The sequence below is a fragment of the Chiloscyllium plagiosum genome, chromosome 3, assembly GCF_004010195.1.
Source record: "Chiloscyllium plagiosum isolate BGI_BamShark_2017 chromosome 3, ASM401019v2, whole genome shotgun sequence".
NCBI lineage: Eukaryota > Metazoa > Chordata > Chondrichthyes > Orectolobiformes > Hemiscylliidae > Chiloscyllium > Chiloscyllium plagiosum.
The window spans coordinates 78,782,830-78,804,847 of record NC_057712.1 but is presented as its reverse complement, the minus strand read 5'-3'; the positions used below and the strand labels follow the sequence as shown (position 1 = coordinate 78,804,847).

The 22,018-nt window shown below is 41.2% G+C and overlaps 1 protein-coding gene across 1 annotated transcript in view; it reads right to left on the bottom strand.

The window, feature by feature from the left end:
* Nucleotides 1–22,018, bottom strand: part of nt5dc1 (5'-nucleotidase domain containing 1) — a 575,653-nt gene that overhangs the window by 17,750 nt on the left and 535,885 nt on the right. The window contains exon 11 of the mRNA XM_043675150.1: nucleotides 15,296–15,464. Within this exon, the coding sequence (XP_043531085.1) occupies nucleotides 15,296–15,464 (169 nt within the window). The remainder of the gene's footprint in view (nucleotides 1–15,295; nucleotides 15,465–22,018) is intronic.

Sequence of the window (22,018 nt, the reverse complement as noted above, 5' to 3'; positions counted from 1 at the left end):
TGCTCCATGGGCACCAGAAGACATTCCACCACTGCACCATCCCATCCACCACAGTATCTACGTCCCTGCCCATAAAGCAGGGTGACAAATTTCCCTTGTATGCCATGTGTGGGGCAAATGTGAGGAACTGTGCAGGACACATCTGGACTGACAGTGCTTGTGAGGTGCACAACAGCCTTTTAAAACAGAGGTGTCAGAGCTCGGAATGCTAGTCAGTTCTGGGAAATCCCAATAACGGTGAGTTCTTCCAGGAATGGCACGTGAAGAGTTGAGAATGCTGCCAGTGGAGGCATGGCTAATACTGATGAAACTAAAAAGTGCTAAAGTTTGGGGTACAAGGAGACAAGGGGGCACCATAGGAGTGGGAGGGGTAGTTACTGAAGTGAATTTGGTACGATGAAAAAGTACTAGGCCTCATCGTGAAACAAAACCCTCTAAAAAACATGATAAAAATGGCACTTAACCAAAACATGTCAATCAGCCTTTTGTTTCCTCCCCTTTTTGAATAGGGTGCTACATTGTCAGTTTTCCAAACCTCTTGGACTTTTCTAGAATCTAAGGATTCTCAGATGATTACTAACCATGCATCCATCACCCCATAAGCTATTTTCTTTAATATCCTAGGATGCAACTCATCACATCTAAGGGACCTTTTGTCCTTTCGCCCCATACGTTTCCTGAAGTCTCTCAAGTCCAACCTTAAAACTTGCTGCTGTGACTAAGCTTTTGTTGGTGCGTTTTAAGATCTCTTCTGTGCTTCAGTACCAAATTATGCTTTGTAGCACTTTTGAAGTCAAGTTGTTATTATTTTGAAGTAGCTTTTCAGCTGGTACACATACGACTAATTGAAAAATTTCATCCCGAGGCTTTTTATGAGGCAATTCTCCAACTTCCTGTTGCTCCATATTTCCTGAAAGCTGTGCATCTTGTATTTCATCCACTGCCCAGATTCAAAGAACATGCGCACACAAAGGTGGAGATCTTTTGGCCCAGAGCACCTTTGCAGGATTGCAAATGATAACCAACTGCACCACTTATTTTACTCCAATGATCTTTGAAAAAGCACCAAATTAAGATGAAATATAATGTGCTACATTATGAATAGATCATGTTACCATTAAATATCCAAGAAACTGTTACTGTTACATGGTATGTTTTTGATTAGTGAATAACATATGGGAAACAGGTTGATTATTTGCTTAGAATTGACTATACTATTATATGCATACTAAACGTCTTCTATAACTGCATACATTAGTTTTTATTATAGTTTAATGTGCATAGTGGTTTCTTCATGGCTGCAGGCACTGAATGTAGCAAGGTGGTCAAGGATTTATAATATCAAAAATTGCAGAAATTATTGGGTTTATCTCCTCCATTCATCTCATAATTTGTCAAATTGATTTCACCTTGTAAATGTCATACAGTATCATAGACAGAACTGAATTTTTAAAATACCACTGAAATCTGGATTCAGTTACCCACTATCCCACTCATGCTCCAGGGGACTATGAGCTCATTTTGGAAACCTCATACTTTCAAACCATTCCGAGCCTGCACCACTTAATACAGGACATTTGTATACTATAACATATAAAAGAAGGGCTTAGATAGCTAAAATGAATGATACAAAGCATGCTTCAACATTCAAATAAAATATCAATCAAGTTATGTTTATTGTGTTACATCTATTATTTAAACTAAACTGTGCTAAGTATAGCTGATTTAAATGCTGTAGGGTCAATACAGACTGTGTTAAATCTGTAACTATTATGAGACTAAAACACTTTCTATTCAGAAAATTATGAAGAGTATAATACTAATTACACCAAAGAAGAGGTAAACTTTCTTATCCACAGTTTTATTTCCCTCATCTTCCCAGGGAAAAGTTAAAATGGTACAGTAATCAAGGCTGGAAAAATGCAAAGTTAAAAAAATTACTCACAGCCCAGACTGAGTATCACTGCCACAGCAAGTGGCCACAGGCCTAACGACAGAAATTCAGGGAAAATGCCCCAAAGAGATATTAATCAGAGGTTGCAGATCTGGGTCACTGCAAAGCCAATAATTAAGCTTTAACATTGAGCTGATTAAAAGTCAAAGCAAATCTTGCCTCATATGGACAGAGAGTTTGGGAGACATTATTCAGGCTCCCAAAAGTTTGGAGCTCCTTCATTAATGCCATGATATAGGTATATTCCCAAAGCGGAACTGGGGCTGCGACACTATGATCAAAGTTTCCAAACAAACTTGAAAATGTACGATATCCTTCATGCTCACTCACCCTCACCTCCTATCCCATTCAAGCCATCCTATACCAATCTACGTATCCAATAGAGCCCCTCATACCCTTAGAACCATGCTTTGCCAATTTACCCATTCTCCATTATCCTTGTGGTCCCTGTGTCACACCCCATTACCTATCAATCCATTCCAAGTAGTTTTTCAAATCCTTTGCACTATCCTATGCCCCCAATCAGCCCCATCGCATTTTATAGATCTTTTATGCCACCTCATAAACCCCATAAGACCAGTTTTTGCCCCTCTCTCTTGAAGCCAACTCACAATATCCACTGGGAAAGAAATACTCTCATTGATAACAAAAAAAAATCAATTTATCGAAATCCCTTCAACTAATCCATTATGGAAAGAAATGTTTTCATTTAATAGGCAGTTGGGGCTGCCGATCAGCAGGCAGCTCATTGTGAAATAATATTTGGGAAAACAACCATGCAGCAGAAATCCTATAATAACTTAAGTGAACTCAAGTAATTTATTTAAATATTGTTTTTTATGGCTGTTCTTTTTAACTCCATACATTTTCCTTTGGACAGTTTCTTGACAACTTTGGCAGTCTCAATCAATTTATGTACTTGTTAGACACAAGCATCTCTTCAGGAAAACTCCACTGGCCATTTCCCAGTGACTTACAGGACTCACTCAGTGAAAGCCAGATTGTACTACTGATCACCTTTCGTTCACTGTATTTGATGTAAAATATTTAAATATACAGGGAAAAATAAGCATTGCAATTTACTTTGCATTGGAAAGAATGCAATGGCAAATATACCACTAAACTATTATGGTGCTAGTGGAAATAATGAACTGATTTGCAATTCATTACAACTATTCTTAACTCCTCTTATCATTCTTTTGTTGAACATTACCCAATATCCAAAGTTCTTATCAAGTCATTCATAGAGTCATAGAGATGTACAGCATGGAAACAGACCCTTCGATCCAACTCATCCATACCAACCAGATATCCCAACTTAATCTAGTCCCACTTGCCAGTGCCTGGGTCATATCCCTCCAAACCCTTCCTATTCATATACACATCCAGATGCCTTTTAAATTTTGCAATTGTACTGGCCTCCAACACTTCCTCTGACAGCTCATCCCATACATGCACTACTCTCTGTGTAAAAACGTTGCCCCTCAGGTCCCTTTTATATCTTTTCCCTCTCACCATAAACCTATGCCACCTAGTTCTGGACTCCACCATCCCAGGGAAAAGACCTTGGCTATTTACCCTATCCATGCCCTTCATGATTTTATAAACCTCTCTAAGGTCACTCCTCAGCCTCCAACACTCCAGGGAAAACAGCTCCAGCCTGTTCAACCTCTCCTCATTAGGTTATCAAGTTGACAAACATCCAACAGAAACAACCGATATTCATCTACTACCTTTAACACAATAAAACACTACAAAGCACTTCATAGGAAAATTTTAAGAAAAATATAAAACCAAACCACATAAGCCAGGTGGATATAAAGCCAGATGGGCAAAAGCTTGTCAGAATAGTTTTAAGGAGAATCTTAAAGAGGGAAATTGAGGTAGCAATGTAGTGAGGCCTGAGTGAGGAATCCATTCAGGTCTCTGACTATAAGTATTAAAGACAACCTTTAGTAATAGCTATAATTAAACTTTCATTGATGAAAGCTATTTTGTGAAGAAAATATAACAAATACACACTTTACTATGGTTGATTGAAGCCTTAACACTTTCAGGGCCCACAGGGAGATACAGTTTCTAAGCATGTTCAGGTCAGGTTTGACCTCCTCATGTGAATAATTGCCTTAGTCAATTGTTTTTACCAGCAGCAAATTTTGCCCATATATACCATGATCTATCCATGTACAAAATTACAAATACACAGAAGATGTATTTGTAGGGCTGTTTTTAAAGCCAAAGACGTGAAAACATGTGGAGAACAACATGAATGAATGGAGGAGGGGAAGGAAAGCTGAATGACACATGAGAAAAGAAGCATCTTCAGTGATTTAGATGTTAATTTTTAATGGATTGGTATGCAATTGGATTGCAATTAAAGAGTCAATAAAATGTGTAGCTAGAAAAATGAAGTACAGAGGAGCAGGGAAATCGATGTTTCGGGTCAGGACCCATCATCAGGAATGGGGAGGGGAAGTGGGTTTAGAAATAAATAGAGGGAGGGGAGTGGGGCTGCGGGAAGGGTGGGTGGGATGATGATAGGTGGATGCCCGTAGAGGATTATTGTGATCGGTCAGTGAGAAGGAAGATGAACAGGGATGTCAGGTCAAGGAGATGGGGAAGAGAAGGAGGGCTTAACATAGGGTAAGGCTGGGTGTGGGAGATTTTGAAGCTGGTGAACTCGATGTTGAAGCCATTGGACTGTAAGCTCCCGGGGCAGAATATGAGGTATTGTTTCTCCAGTTTACGTGAAGTCTCATTTCAACAAAGGAGGAGGCCCAGGATGGATATTTCACCAAGAGATTGGGAAGGGGATTTGAATCGGCTGGCAGCTGGAAGATGATGTTGATTGGAGCGCATAGAGCGCAGATGCTCCGCAAACCAGTCTCCAAGTCTGCGCTTGGGTCTCTTCGATGTAGGAAACCACATCGGGAGCAATGGATGCCATAAACAGGTTAGAAGTAGTGCAGGTGAATCTCTGGAATGATTGTTTAGGGTGTTGGGTGGAGGTTAGAGGGGAGGTGTAGGGGAAGGTGCTGCACTTGCAGGGAAAGATACCGGGTGTGGAGGAGAAATTGGTAGAGCGTTTGGAACTGACGAGGGAGTCATGGAGTGAGTGGTCCCTACTGAAAGCAGGTAGGGGTGGGGAAAGAAATATCTTTTTAGTGGTGAAGTCTGATTGCAGAAGGTAAAAATGTTGGAGGATGGTGCATTTAATTTGGAGATTGGTGAAGTAGTAAGAGAGGCCAAGGGGTGTCTATCCTTATTGTTGTTGGGGGAAGGGGATTTGAGGGCAGAGGTGTGGCAAATGGGAGATGTGGTTGAGGGCATTATTGATCATTGGTGAGAGGAAATTTCGGTCCTTGAAGTAGGACATCTGGATGTCCAGGATTGGAATCCCTTATCCTGGGAACAGATGTGGCCAAGCTGGGAGTATGAAATCACATTTTTGCAGGAGGGTGGACGAGAGGAGTTGTAGTTGGGGTAGCTGTGGGTTTGAAATGGATGACAGTGCAAAGATAGTTACTGGAGATGGAGATGGAGGGGTTCTGGAAGTGGAGGGAAGTGTCAGAGATGGTGAAGTGAATTTGACGGCAGGTTGGAAGGTGTTGGTGAAGTTGATGAACTGTTTGAAATCCTCAACCTGGTACCAGCACACTCATTGAAAGAAAGATTAACAAATCCTTTTGAATACAGATGGTGGCGTAGACATTGGGCCACAAATTTTGGCCAATAATGAACCTCTTGGACCCCTAATATAATGAGCAGGGAAACATACTCACTATGAGCTAGAAGAGCACAACCTGCCATATTGGTAACGGTTAACAAACAAAATCGGCACATAATGTCTCTGTCTGAAACAGAGACATTAGATTTGATTCTGGGCAATGAACCTGGCCAGGTGTTAGATTTGGAGGTAGGTGAGCACTTTGGTGATAATGACCACAATTCGGCTATGTTTACTTCAGTGATGGAAAGGGATAGGTATATAGCGCAGGACAAGAGTTACAGTTGGGGAAAGGCATTTATGATGCGATTAGGCAAGATTTAGAATGCATAGGATGGGGAAGAAAGCTGCAGGGGATGGGTACAATTGAAATGTGGAGCTTATTCAAGGACCAAATACTGTGTGTCCTTAATAAGTATGTACTGGTCAGGCAGGAAGGAGGTTGTTGAGCGCAGGAGCTGTGGTTTACTAAGGAAGTTGGATCTCTTGTCAAGAGGAAGAAGGTGGCTTATATTAGGATGAGATGTGATGGCTCAGTTAGGGCACTTGAGAGTTACAAGTTAGCCAGGAAAGATCCAAAGAGAGAGCTAAGAAAAGCCAGGAAGGGACATGAGAAGTCATTGGTGGATAGGATCAAAGGCTTTCTATCGGTATATCAGGAATAAAAGAATGACGAGAATAAGATTAGGACCAATCAAGCAAAGTATTGGGAAGTTGTGCTTGGAGTCAGAGGAGATAGGGGAAGTGCTAAATGAATACTTTTCATGAGTATTCACACTAGAAAAGGACAATGTGGTCGAGGAGAATACTGAGATACAGAATACAGACTAGATGGGATTGGCTTTCTTTTTTTTGCAGCAGAGTGTGGTGGGAGCTGGGCGGAAGTGAAGGCGGAGCACAAAGCTGGTCGGGAAGGTACGTGATTGTTATTTGAGTGGGTGTGTTCTAGACCCCAGGTCCTACAAAGTAGGGCCTCCCTCCCACCTTCCTCCTCTAACCTAAATTAAAAGTCCACAGACTTTCCCCAAAAAGAGGGTCCAAGGAAGTTCCTGTGGATTGAAGAGTGAGGCTTTAGCTCAGGAGTCTTTGACAAGGAGGTTGAGTGAAGTGATTACGCCACAATTGAAGAGGGTGAAGACATGACTGCCAAGCTGGTTCAGTGTGCTACATGCTTGATGTGGAAGGTCAACGACTCTGGTGTGTCTGGCTCGTATAAGTGTGGAAAGTGTGTGCACATTCAGCTACTGACAGAGCATATTGCAGCACTGATGAAAGAACTCGAGGACTTTAGGCTCATCCGAGAGAACGAGATCTTTCTGGACAAGACCTTCAGCGAGGTTATTACACTGACCACACCAGAAAAAAACAGAAGAGAGCAGACGATGAGGAAGGCATAGAGGAGACAGGTGCAAGAGACCCCGGGGGAAGTACCTGTCAGGAACAAGTTGAATCTTTAGGAAACAGTAGAGACGGATGACATTGCCAGTCCACGAGGCGGCCAGGTCTGTCAATCAAAAGTTGGCGTGGAGGCTGAGCGGAAGAGTCGGACATCGCACAGAGCCGTGGTAATAGCGGACTCCATAGTGAGAGGAACTGACCGGGGTTTTTGTGGCAGCAGGCGGGACTTAAAGATGGTGTGTTGCCTTCCTGGTGCCAGGGTTAAAGACATCACAGACAAAGTGCAGGAAATCCTCAAGGACGAAGGTGAAGAGCCAGAGGTGGTGGTACATGTCGGCACAAATGATGTCGGGAAGAAGAGGAGGAGCATACTACAGCGGGACTTCGGAGAACTAGGAAGAAGGCTGAAAAGCAGGACGTCCAAGGTGGTTATCTCTCGTTTGCTTCCAGTTCCTCGGGCTGGTGAGGCCAGAAACAGGGAGATAATGGACTTGAAAGTGTGGTTGGGGAACTGGTGCAGGAAGCAAGGATTTAAATTCTTGGATCACTGAGGTATGTTTTGTGGTAAACATAAATTATACAAGAGAGACGGTTTGCACCTTAATAGGTTAGGGACCAGCATTCTGGCAGGCAGGTTTGCTACTGCAACACAGCTACGTTCAAACTAAGTAGTGGGGGGGAGGGGACAAACTAGATGTTTAAGGAGGAAATTGAAGGGAAAGTTAGAACAAGGGAAGTCAAGAAAGACAACTGTATCAATGAGGCAGAAAACTCAGAAAGGGATCATGCTGTAAGGTTGAGTAAAACAGGAGTTTATGGGAAGGGTGAGGGCAGTAACAAATTAAAAATACTATACATGAATGCACGAAGCATTAGAAATAAGATGGATGAGCTTGAGGCTCTTTTGGAAATTGGCAGATACGATATTGTGGGGATAACTGAGACGTGGCTTCAAGTGGACAGGGCCTGGGAAATGAATATTCAAGACTACACGTGCTATCGTAAGGACAGACTGACGGGCAGAGGGGGTGGGGTGGCCATGTTGGTAAGGGAGGATATTCAGTCCCTTGCACGGGGGGACCTAGAATCAGAGGATATAGAGTCAGTGTGGATAGAGCAGAGAAATTCTAAGGGTAAAAAGACCCTCTTGGGAGTTATCTACAGGCCCCCAAACAGTAGTCTTGATGTCGGATGTAAGTTGAATCAGGAGCTGAAATTGGCCTGTCGCAAAGATGTTACTACAGTTGTTATGGGGGATTTCAACAGGCAGGTAGACTGGGAGAATCAGGATGGTATTGGACCTTAAGAAAGAGACTTTGTGGAGTGCCTCCGAGATGGATTCTTAGAACAGCTGGTGCTGGAGTTTACCAGGGAGAAGGCAATTCTGGATCTGGTATTGTGCAACGAACCAGAATTGATCAGGGACCTCGAAGTGAAGGAGCCATTGGGAAGTAGTGACCATAATGCAATAAACTTCAATCTGCAATTTGAGATGGAGAGGGTACAATCGGAAGTGACAATATTTCTGTTGAATAAAGGGAACGATGGAGCTATGAGGGAGGAGCTGGCCAAAGTTCAATGGTGCAATACCTTAGCAGGGATGACAATGGAGGAATGATGGCAGATATTTCTGTGTATAATGCAGAAGATGCAGGATCAGTTCATTCCAAAAAGGAAGAAAGATCCTAGGAGGAGGCATGGGTGGCTGTGTTTGACGAGGGAAGTTAAGAAACATATAAAGTTAAAAGAGAAAAAGTATAACATAGCAAAGATAAGTGGGAAAACGGAGGACTGGGAAGCTTTTAAAGAACAACATTAAAAACAAATATGTAATGATTAATGCAGAATGACGCGTTTTAATGGATGGTGATGGCAATGTCAACAGCCCTGCCACTCCTAAAAATGATGCAAATATGAGTTAACATGAGTGATTCTGACTAAGCGAGAGCAAAACTGTCTACAGCAAGTCAGGTGTAATAAGGATCTTGGGCTGGAAGCCAAAGCTGGAAAGGTAGATTCACTGAGGTTGAGCCCCATGGCATATCTATGGAGATGAGAGCTCTGTCAAGGTCCAGATAAGTGCCCACAAACCAGATTGTAAAGTGTATGGGGTGGTGTAAGAACGTAGTTTGGGTGTAGACAATCAAGCACGATTCTGTGGAATAGTAGAGCAAACTTGAAGGGCTGAACAGCCTCAAACGTGCTGTTGACCCTGTCCAGAATTCAAAATGAACTAGCATGAGGAATCAGGGCTAGGAATGACCAACTGGCCTCTCCTGCTCCTATTCCTGCTGTCTTACATCATGTGATCTGCTCCTAGGGATTGGTTGAAGGATTAACATTTGCCAGGGAGAACTCCTCTTTGAAATAATGGCTGCAGGATCCTTGATGCCTACCTGAAAGGGCATCAATATAAGGTCTCATCCAAATGTCCTCCAAGATTTCCCAGTCCCCTGCTAAAAGTGTCAGCCTAGACTTTGGGGTCAAATCTCTGGAATATGATTCAAATCTTCAAAGTCAAAGGCAAGAGTGTACCCCACTGAGCCACAACCAGCAGCACAGACTGGGGATGTTTTCCTTAGAATGGAGGAGACTGGGGGGAGCATGAATGAGATGTATAAGATCATGAGGGGCATAGATAGGAAGCAATTTTCCCTTTTGGTGAAGGGATCATTGAGCAGGGGCTTGGACGTAAGGCAAGGGACTGAATGTTTAGAGGGGATGCGAGGAAAATCTTTATCACTCAGAAGGTGCTGGGAATCTGGAACTCACTGCCAGTAACGGTGGTGGAGGCAGAAACAGTCATAACATTGAAGAAGTATTTAGATATGCACTCGCGATACCAAGGCAAGCAATGTAATGGGCTAACAGCTGAGAAACAGGATTGGAATAATTAGGGAGTTGTTTCTGACCAGTGCAGATTCGATGGACCAAAGGACCTTTTTCTGTGCTGTAGACCTCCAGAGGACACAGCTTAAAAATACGGGGTAGATCATTTAGGACAGAGATGAGGAGAAACTTGTTCACCCAGAGAGTGGTGGCTGTGTGGGATGCTCTGCCCCAGAGGGCAGTGGAGGCCCAGTCTCTGGATTCATTTAAGAAAGAGTTGGATAGAGCTCTCAAGGATAGTGGAATCAAGGGTTATGGAGATAAGGCAGGAACAGGATACTAATTAAGGATGATCAGCCATAAGACCAGAAGACATAGGAGTGGAAGTAAGGCCATTCGGCCCATCGAGTCCACTCCGCCATTCAATCATGGCTGATGCGCATTTCAGCTCCACTTACCAGCGTTCTCCCCGATCAGCCATGATCATATTGAATGGTGGTGCAGGCTCGAAGGGCAGAATGGCCTACTCCTGCACCGATTGTCTATTGAGATGCTTAATGAGGAGGTGTTCACAATTCTGGAACGTGTAAAAACAGATAAGTACTCTGGGTCAGAAGGGATTTATTCTAGGATTCTCTGGGAGGCCAGGGAGGGGATTGCTGAGGCTTTGGCTTTGATCTTTATGTCGTCATTGTCTACAGGAATAGTGCCAGAAGACTTGAGGATAGCAAATGTTGTTCCCTTGTTCAAGAAGGGGAGTAGAGACAACCCTAGTAATTATAGACCAGTGAGCCTTGCTTCAGTTGTGGGTAAAGTGTTGGAAAGGCTTATAAGAGACAGGACTTATAATCATCTAGAAAGAAATAAGTAGGTCATGCCTCACAAATCTTATTGTGATCTTTGAGAAGGTGACCAAACTGGTGGATGAGGGCAAAGCAGTTGATGTGGTGTATATGGATTTCAGTAAGGCGTTGGTTGAGGTTCCTCACTGTAGGCTGTTGCACAAAATTTGGAGGCATGGGATGAATGAGCTGCCACAGGATGTGGTGGAGGCTGGTACAATTGCAACATTTAAAAGGCATTTGGATGGGTATATGAATAGGAAGGGTTTGGAGGGATATGGGCCGGGTGCTGGCAGGTGGGACTAGATTGGGTTGGGATATCTGGTCGGCATGGACAGGTTGGACCGAAGGATCTGTTTCCATGACTCTATGAAGGTGATTTGGTGGTTTGGATCAAAAATTGGCTAAGTGAAAGAAGACAGAGGGTGGTGGTTGATGGGAAATGTTCATCCTGGAGTTCAGTTACTAGTGGGGTACCACAAGGAACTGTGTTGGTTCCACTGTTGTTTGTCATTTTTATAAGTGACCTGGATTAGGTCAGAGAAGGATAGATCAATAAATATGTGGATGACACTAAGATTGGTGGAGTTGTGGATAGTGACGAAGGATGTTGTAGATTAGATAATTAGATTCCCTACAGTGTGGAAACAGGCCCTTCGGCCCAACCAGTCCACACCGACCCTCCGAAGAGCAACCCACCCAGACCCATTCCCCTCTGACTAATGTACCTAATACTATGGGTAATTTAGTATGGCCAATTCACCTAATTTGCAAATTTTTTGGATTGTGGGAGGAAACTGGAGCACCTGGAGGAAAACCATGCAGACACGGGGAGAATGTGCAAACTCCACACAGTTGCCCGAGGCTGAATCAGACAGTCACCTGAGGCTGGAATCGAACCTGGGACCCTGGTGCTGTGAGGCAGCAGTGCGAACCACTGAGCCACCATGCTGCTCCACGGTTACAGAGAGATGACAAATAAGCTGCAGAGCTGGAATGAGAGGTGGCAAATGGAGTTTAATGCAGAAAAGTGTGAGATGATTCATTTTGGAAGGTGTAACAGGAATGCAAAGTACTGGGCTAATGGTTAGATTCTTGGTAGATGAGTAGAGAGATCTCAGTGTCCAGGTACATAGATCCTTGAAAGTTGCCACCAGGTTGATAGGGTTGTTAAGAAGGCATATGGTGTGTTAGCTTTTATCAGTCGAGTGATTGGGTTTTGGAACCATGAGATCATGCTGCAGCCGTACAAAACTGTGGTGTGGCCCCATTTGGAGTGTTGTGTACAGTTCTGGTCACTGCATTATAGGATGGATGTGGAAGTTTTGGAAAGGGTTCAGAGGAGATTTACTAGGATGTTCCCTGGTAGGGATGGAAGGTCTTACGAGAAAAAGCTGAGGGACTTGAGACTGTTTTTATTAGAGAAAAAAACGTTGAAAGGTGACTTAATTGAGACAAATAAGATAATCAGAGGCTTAGAAATGTTGGACAGTGAGAGCCTTTTTCCTTGGATGGCGATGGCTAGCACAAGGGGGTATAGCTTTAAATTGAGGGATGATAGATATAGGTTAGATGTCAGTTTCTTTACTCAGAGAGCAGTAGGGATGTGGAATGCACTGCCTGCAACAGTAGTAGACTCGCCAACTTTAAGGGCATTTAAATGGTCATTGGGTCGGCATATGGACAAGAATGGAATAGTGAAGGTTTGGTGGGCTTCAGATTGGTTCCACAGGGTGGCGCAACTTCAAGGGCTGAAGGGCCTGTACTGCGCTGTAATGTTCTATCACCTGTGCCTTTCAATGCCCACACTGGGCATGCTAAGGTTTCAGGCCAATGTCGCTTTGAGCAGTCTGAAAGATCAGTCACCAGATTCTTGTGCAGATTACTTATAACAAGCAATGCGTTATCTTTAGAAGTCTTGACAGATTGCAAGATAGAAATCAGTATTACATGCCTCTTGGCCTCACAGATGCAGGAGATGCCTAAGAAGTGCAGTAAAAACATTTGAACAGACATGACAGAACAAGAAAATAGTACAAACTTTTCATTTAACTGAAGCATTTCTGATGTCTTAAAGGTGCAAAGAGTTCATAGAAAAATGCTGCACCACAGTTGCAGTAAAATAATTGGTATCGGTCTGCAACATGGGATCTAATATTTTACAAAACTTAATAAATGGTGAGGCTGTCCTGTTAATGTACAGTAGTTATGATCTTGGAAAAATCTAAAACTTTTTTATTTAAAACTGGCACTATAAATGACACTGATTGTTTTTGAATGTGCAACTAATGGTGATCATATAGCTTAGTCACCTTTCATGTCTGAGAAATATATCTTTGCTTTGTTGGTCAGGTATTGCTCAATCTACAACTATGGGATGAATTGAGATAATTTTGAACAAAAGTCTGTGCTCCCATGGGTCCTACCTGTTTACCATAACATCAGCATTTCAGGGGATAGCTTTAATATTATGGTTACAGTACACTTGCTCCATTTACCACTACTGATCAATAGATTTAACTTCAAAAGAATTAAAGGGATAAGATACAAACTCATTCAGAGCTTCCAGTCAAAGCTGATCTATTTTTAAATAAAACAGAGCAGCAGAATCTGAAACAAGAACAGAAACTGCAAAAGAAAGTCAGCAGATCTGGTATCATCTGCAGAGAGAAAGCACAGTTAATGTTTTCAGTTCAGTGAGCCTTCTTTACAAGTTCAGTTGCTACCAGACTGCTGAGTTCTTTCAGCAATTTCTGATATATATTTAGCTGCGTCTAACTCGGCAAACAAGAGTCTTCGTCATAAGTGGGGTACATTTCTCCTCAACTGACTGACTGTTTTCTTCTGCTTCACATTCATTAAGCAGCTCAGATAGGGCTGCACAATGGACTAGCTGCAATGTGTCCACTATTTTAAATTCAATAGATTAGTGGACTTTAGCACTGTTGATCTTTCCCTGTTTCTTACCAGGAAAACACTGAAGTGAATTGTCACATCAGAAATGCTACCCTGGCTAAGATCGACTAATTTAATGTAAACTGGTAATGAAACTATGATGTCATGTTGATTGTTGCCTGGATACCATAGAATCATGGAAAATTACATAATTACATAATCACACTATTCGGCCTCAGCAACCTTTAAAAGGATTTACCTACTTGGTTGCATTCCTTTTTAAATTTCCACTAGCTTTAGGAATTTTGCTTTCAAGTATATATAGTTCCTTTTCAACAGCCTTAATGAAGTCTGGATCAGGATCAGGACACTGGAATTCTTTTTTGGGTTCAGGCCCCATTTGGGGCTATTTCTGTCAATCACTGGACCCCTTTTCACTTTGCATTCCACTTCCAAGTTCTGCATTCACCTCTGCCCTCTCTCCTCCTGACCTGATGAGCTGGGAATCCCTTCCACCAAGCAAATTTGCCCACGTAAACTAGGTCCTGTTGACAAAAGATTGACATTCCATATACACATTGGCACAAAAGTGTAAATTGCAAAAGCAATTTCAAAGGGAACAACAATGTGTGCTGCATTAGGGAACAGATGCTGTTTGATTGGCAAGTGAATTCTGATTGGCCAAGACATACATCCCTCATGCCCAAATTCAATGTTTCTCTACTACTGAAGTCAGGCAAACTGAGTGACAATTCCTTGTCTTTCTCATTGTCTTTCCTTGAATTGGAGGATTAAATCACTATTTTCCAAATCCACAATGATTTTGAAGCCAAGGGAATTTTGAAAAAATTAAAACCAACATGTACATCATTTATGACGACCCTTATTTTAAAACTCAAAAATGCAGTCATCAGGTCCAGAGGATCTGTCAGTTTGTAGCCCCATTAATTTCTTTATCTTAATATTGGTTACATTATTTTTTATTTACACTTTTTAAAATAAATTTCTTCCTTTTATCTCTAGAGGACCCATCACTTTTGGATTTTTTTTTCTACCTTACATACTTGCAGAAACTCTTCCCATCCATTTTTATATTTCTTGCTGGATTACTTCTAAATTCTATACTCTCCTATTTCATCAATTTCTTCTTCACTGGTTATTAATTTCTGGGGGAGAAAGATGCTCAATCCTCAGGTTTATTATACTTTTGAAATATTGTGAACCCCCTCCTTTGATCCTTATGTGCGGTCCATTCATACCTGTGTAATTTAAATTGAAGATCTCAGTTTTGTACTGACAACAACCTACAGGTTTCTGTAAAAATAAAATTACTATTTGACTTTGTCTTATTACATATCATTAGAATTAAATAGTTTGTTCCTGAATGTACTGTGTTAGAAAACTGACTTGAATAAATTTCATGAACTCATCCTCCAAATTATTTTTGCTAATTTGGTTGGCCATTCTATAATGAAGCTTGAACTGACTATGTATTACATTATTACATATTTCTTTAACTTGCTGTCGAATGAAGTAAATGTGATTGGAGTGCATATAAATTACCCCCAGCCAGTGTTTTCTCTCCCTTGTATTTCTCAGTTTCCCCTATACGGATCTTGCAATGACCCATTGCTGCACTTTCTTTCTTACCTGCTATAGCCTGCAGGCTGGGAATGGCAATGGTGCTGTATGTATTAATATTGCTGGTGCACCATGTGTGCACCTGAGTTTCACCTTCACCCTCCAGTCCCGTGACACCATCCACAAAATAGGAGCCCCATTGTTCCGACACGACTGGCCACATCTTCTGCCTCTTGCTCTGGAAACAAAAAGATAAATGTATGAAAGGTGGAAAGACTCAAGAGATCATAAGGAATGATGGTCATGTCTGGCAATCATTTTCTTCTCTCACAGTTATCATTTTGAAAAATAATTACTTTTAATGTTATGGTTTAAAGTACATACATTTTACCCAGTTTAAATAAAATACAGCCCAAGCCAAGCGTAATTAATGTGCGAATGTACTAACTTTGAAGTTGCTTCCAAAAGACTACAAATAATAAACAAAACATTAGGTTGCCTTGGTAATACAATGTACACCTTAGATCATTGTGTTGGGGAGCCATTGGCCTAGGATTCTGGCAGTACTTCTGAGTGACCTGCATTTTCTATTTGAAAGCAGGTGGAGAAATATCAGAAAAGAGTGAAGCAGTAACCATACAAAGGTTCTAAGAAGGAAACAACAATGAGAAAATTATATATTATTTTATTTAAGTCAAGTAAACAAACTCACTGATTTGGAGAGGTACAGAATGCATATTATTTTCCCGTGAGCAAATGAAGATAAGTTGTATTGACTGAATGAGTATATCAGATTCTCGTTGTTGCTTGGTACGTTCACTTGTTGCAAAATTGAGTGGGCTGGCATCGAGTGGAGACTGAAGAAATGGATATGTCAATAATGTGAGTATTTAAACAATTTGGCAAGCGTACTTTGATTATTACAGCCTTGGTGCTATTATACAAACAGATATAGTGAAGTACGAGTCTACAACCATAAAATGAAGATGCTCAGGCAACTAACAGGATTGAGGTGCAATTGATCCTAAGAATTATTTTTGGGGCATATATTGTAACAGCAAGCAGGTTATGTTGGAGTTATACGAAACTTTGGTGAGGTCACAGATTGAGTACTGTATGCATTTCCGGTCACCTGACTATAGGAAGGATGCGGTTACACTGGAGGCAGTTCAGAGATGATTTGCCAGGATGTTGCCTAGGATGGAGCATTTCAGTTATGAAGAGGGGCTGGATAAGCTTGGGTTGTTTTCTTTGGATTAGACAAGGTTGAGCGAGGACCTGACTGAGGCGTATAAGATTATTAGGGCCATAAACAGTAGCAAGCTGTTCCTCTTTATTGAAGAGTCATGAACAAGAGGTTATAATTTGAGGACATTTTTTCATCCAAAGGGTGGTGGCAATCTGGAATGCACTGCCTGAGACAGTAGTTGAGGCAGGTAACCTCACAACCCTTAAAAAGTACTTGATACAACATCTGAAGTGCCATAACATACAAGGCTACAAGCCTAGTGTAGGAAAGTGGCAGCAGTGTAGGCAAGCCTATGGAGACCCTGCGGGAAGATTCAGGAAACTTTGTTCCTCACTCGAGTAGTAGAGTCAAGGGGCCGAACAGCATCTTTTATATGATTCTTATGATATCCATGGCTGACCTGAATTTGTGACAAAGACTCTCTCTGTTGTATGGTTTGGTAAAGAGTGTATCGGATGCTGAACTATGAGACTGAAGCTCGACTAATTCACATTTTAAAAATAATAAAGCTTAGTAAAGTTTACCTGAAAAAAGCAAGATAAAAATGTACCTGAAAGCTACCTCATATTCATCTAGAGAAACAGAGTGTAATATCATCCAATGTTGAGAATCTTGAAAGTTCTTTCATACTAAATATGGAAATTAAACAATGTTTACAGTTTAACAGGAGTTCTGGGTGTTACACCCAGTCATGATTACTATCTACAATAAAATTGTGATACACTTAACTGTGGCAAATAGGAAATACATGCTTGATGTAAAACAGATAGATGACTGATAACCTTTGACTTGGACTATTTTTGGATGCATTCGTTAGATTAATATCCTGCTCATCAGTTCAGTTGACTAGGTGACTGTGGTGCAGAATAAAGACAACAGCAAGGGTTGAATCCCTGTGCAGCTCATGACAGTTCATGAAGACCTGTCTCCTTCCTTAGGCTGTGAAATGCTTACCCCTAAGCTACACATAACCAACTCTCTTTAATGGAGAAATAGCAAAGGTTATTTGTGGCTTATGGCTCTATACCATTTGATACATGAAATGAAACAAAATCATCTGTATGATTTCTGAATATTTTTGAGTATTACACAAGCAAAATAATTAAATATAATCATTTACAATTACTTTTTGTTAAAAAATCAGTCCAAAGATGTATAAAGTTAATTTTATGAAGTATATGAAAATATAAAAGTGAGGAGAGTTCAATTTTCATGTTTTAGTAGAGAATAGGAATTCAGTGTAATATTTTACAGAATATACAGATCCCAAACTATTAACTCAGCATCTCGGGTTTTTCTCTTTGTGGCAGTACTTGGCAGGAAAGATTTCAACGTTTTTAAAACATGCCGCTGAAAATAATGGCTACTTCAAAGGTTTCCATCTAAGTTGGGAGAAATGAAACTAAAGTCATAAAATAAATCATTCAAATAGAATGCACCTCTCAAAGAACTCATCTTTGTTAACTCTGAAAGGTTTAAGAAAATAATCAGTCAAAATACTTACAATTCTTGACACTTGACATTATTTGTATGCATGATCATTTTTCTTTGTGAATTTAATGGGTAACATAAAAGACGATCTGCAGAATGTTCCATGATGTACATGCACAGAAGTAGTTCAATGACAATTGGTGATGGTGGTAACATTACTGTACTGCCACATAAACAGCTGAAAATGTATATTTTAACCCCGAGGCTGCCAGCAGATCCAAAACAAAAGACATTTTTCCCTGGACCAGAGTTTGATTATGCTTTCAGCTAAAAAAACTGTGCTACTGGGATGTTTTTTGAAACAGGAATATTAAATATTAAAAAAGATTGCTCATCCTGCCAACCTTTATTACTATTACTTCTCCATTTATGGGGTGTGTACAGAACACATAGTGTAGTAACATAATTCCTTGATCTATTTTTTTTCCCAATTGACATTATTTTACTACTTATGTTGAACTGTTAAAACCAATTTTTGTTATTTGTTCACGATCTGTGAATATCATGGGTAAGGGTCAGCATTTATTGCCCATCCTTAATTGTGCATGAGACAACGGTAGTGAACGATTTCCTTGAACCATTGTATATGTGCATTGTAGGTACATTCACACTGCTGTTAGACATTTTGACCCAGTAATAGAAAAGAAAGTCAGGAAAAATAATGCGCTTCTTTGAGGGGAACTTGCAGTTGAAGGCGTTTCCATGCATTCCCTACCCTCTCCTTCTAGGTTACAGATTTAAGAAGAGCTGTCAAAAGAATCTTGTCGATGATGTGGAGGAGGTGAATGTGTAAGGACATGGGAGAGCTCAAGACCTAAAGTTGTTGAATTCAATATTGAGTCCAGAAAGTTGCAGGGATCCCAAGTGGAAAATGAGGTGCTGTTCCTCCAGCTTACACTGAGCTTTGCTAGAGCACTGCAGCAAGCCCGAGACAGAGATGTTGGCCAGGGAACAGGGTGGTCTGTTGAAGTGGCAGACAATTAGAAGCTAACGGTCTTTTTTGCCAACAGAACATAAGTGTTCTGTGAAATGGTGACCCAGTCAATGCTTTATTTCCACAATGTGGAGGAGACCACATTGTGAGCAGTGAACGCAGTAGACTGGATTGTGTGAAGTGCAGAGGATCATTAGCCAGCATCTCCATCACCTCCAATGAGATGACCACCAGAAACATACTCCCATCCCATGCCAGCCTTCTGTAGGGACCATTCCCTCCGAGACACCCTGGTCCCACTCTTCCTTCACTCCCAAAACCTCCCCACAGCCCAACACCACCTTCTCCTGTAACTACCGAAGGTGTAAAACCTGTCTGTTTACTTCTTCCCTCCTCAGTATCTGAGGGCCCAAACACACCTTCCAGGTGAAGCAGTGTTGGATCTGCTCTTCACACAATCTAGCTGACTGCTTTCGGTGCTCATAATATGACCCCCTCTACATTTGGAAAAAGGAGTGTAGTTTAGGTGACCGCTTTGCTGAACATCTATGTTCTGTCCGCAAAAAAGACACCGAGTTTCTGGTTGCCTGCCACTTCAACACACCACCCTGTTCCCTGGCCAACATCTCTCTCTCAGGCTTGCTGCCGTGCTCCAGCAAAACTCAGTGTAAGCTGGAAGAACAGCACCTCATTTTCTGCTTGGGGACTCTGCAGCCTTCCAGATTCAATAGTAAGTTCAACAGCTTTAGGGCTTGTGCTCTCCCATGTTCTTACCCCCAATCCCACCATCCGGCCTTGTTATCACATGGTCTGCTAGCGCACACAACCCACTGTTAGCCACTAACAGTCCCCAATAACAGCTATTCATCCTCCTAGCTGGATCACTATCCACTCCTTTTTCTGCCTAACTGTTCTTTTCTCTCTTTGGGCTCTATCCCCACCTATCATTGACTCCTTTCCCCTCCCTATATTCTGCATATAAACTGACATTTTCCGAGCTACCATCAGTTCTGAGGAAGGGTCACTCGACCCAAAACGTTAATTCTGATTTGTCTCCACAGATGCAGCCAAACCTGCTGAATGTTTCCAACAATCCGCAATTCTTACTTGGTGAAATTCAGAGAATTGGGTATAAAGTCAATACACACTTCTAATAGCAGTTCTAATATGTCAATTATTCAGTTTGCTCTTTTTGTCCACACTCTTTGAGATAGCTCTTAGCACTGATTTGGATATTGCTTCTGCATGTACAATTGCCTTTTCACTTCTGTTCAGTCTAACAAAAGCTCAATTTCTATAAATAGCAAAATGCTGTGTTAAATACTATTACGCAGACTGTGATTCTCAAGTTAAGTCTTGTACAGCTGCCAAAGCAGCTACCATTCTACCGCTTGATGAACATGAATGTAAGATATAAACAGATTTGGAAAAATCAGTTCAATTAGCTGAGACTTGTCTCAAAAACATTGCAAATATTCTTGTGTGGATAAGCAGGGATACAGGATCAGGAAATGCTTGAACATATGAAGAAAATTCCTTATGTCATGTTGCAGAACCGAAAGCTGCTGCAAAACCTCCAGTTCTCTTTTTGAATCACTGGGATTTAGAAAAATGATGAAGTGATTCTGAAGAAACTGAAGGAATTAAATTTAGACAAAGCAGCTGCACAAGCTGTACAGTCATAATAATTTTGAATATGTAGCAATTGCTTAAATTTTCTACATGTCCCACAAATCCATGATAAAGGGAAGTAGGACGACAGAGAATATGTTAATATGGATAAAATTCATGAAACAGCAAATTTTACAAAGTCTGTGAATGGAATGTCTAATGGCCAAAACATTTTCTTTGTAATATGCTTTCTCATGTGCTTGCATTTTTCACAGTCGTTAAGAAATAACCCAATAACTCAGTAAACAGCTAATTTAGCGGGCATTAAAAGTACTTACGCAATTACAAATAATTTTGAACGAACCAAATACAAATCACTACAACCTTATCCAGCTGCTGGATATCAAGAATTAATAAATTAATACAAACTGTAATCCTTTGTCAGCTGAAGTGTTTTGACCTTGTTGTTTGTTACATAAATAAAATTAAGATGAAAGGAAAAAAAATCCACCTTATACACCTCAGGAACTTCTCAAAGTTATTTTTACAATTATTTTCTTCCTGAAGTACACTGGTTGTTTTTAATGGAGGCAAGTATAAGACCACAAAACCATCCGTGAAATGACTGGTCACTACGCTAACTGTGGTGACATTAAACAAAAAAGTGAAGAATTGCAGATGTTGGAATTCATAAACAAAACCAGAAAATGCTGAACAGAACTAAGCAAGTCTGTGGTGAGAAATCAGAGTTAACAGTTCATGTGTAGTGACCATTCTTCAGGACCGATTGTAGCTAGCAAAAGGTTGATATATATGCTGAATTTAAAAATCACACAACACCAGGTTATATTCCAACAGGTTTATTTGGAAGCACTAGCTTTTGGAGCGTTGGGGTGTGGGGATTGGGGTAAGGACATGGGGAAAGATGCTGAAGCCCTAAAATAACCAAACTCAATACTGAATCCTGAAGGCTGCGAGATGTCCAAGCTGAAAATTAGATGTTGCTCTTGTAGCTTGTGCACTTGGGGCACTGCAGCAAACCTGAGACAGAGAGTTCTGCCAGGAAACAGGGTGGTGTGTTGTAGTGGCATGCAATTGGAAGCTTGATATCATTTTTGTGAAAGAATGTAGGTGTTCGGCAAAGCAGTCATCCATTCTGTGTTTGGTGTCCCCAGTGTAAAGGGCACAGAAAATGGGGGACATACTAAATGAATATTTTGCATCAGTATTTACTGTCGAAAAGAATATGGAAGATATAGACTGTAGGGAAATAGATGGTGACATCTTGCAAAATGTCCAGATTACAGAGGATGAAGTGCTGGATGTCTTGAAACGGTTAAAGATGGATAAATCCCCAGGATCTGATCAGGTGTACCCGAGAACTCTGTGGGAAGCTAGAGAAGTGATTGCTGGGCCTCTTGCTGAGATATTTGTATCATCGATAGTCACAGGTGAGGTGCCGGAAGACTGGAGGTTGGCAAACATGGTGCCACTGTTTAAGAAGGGC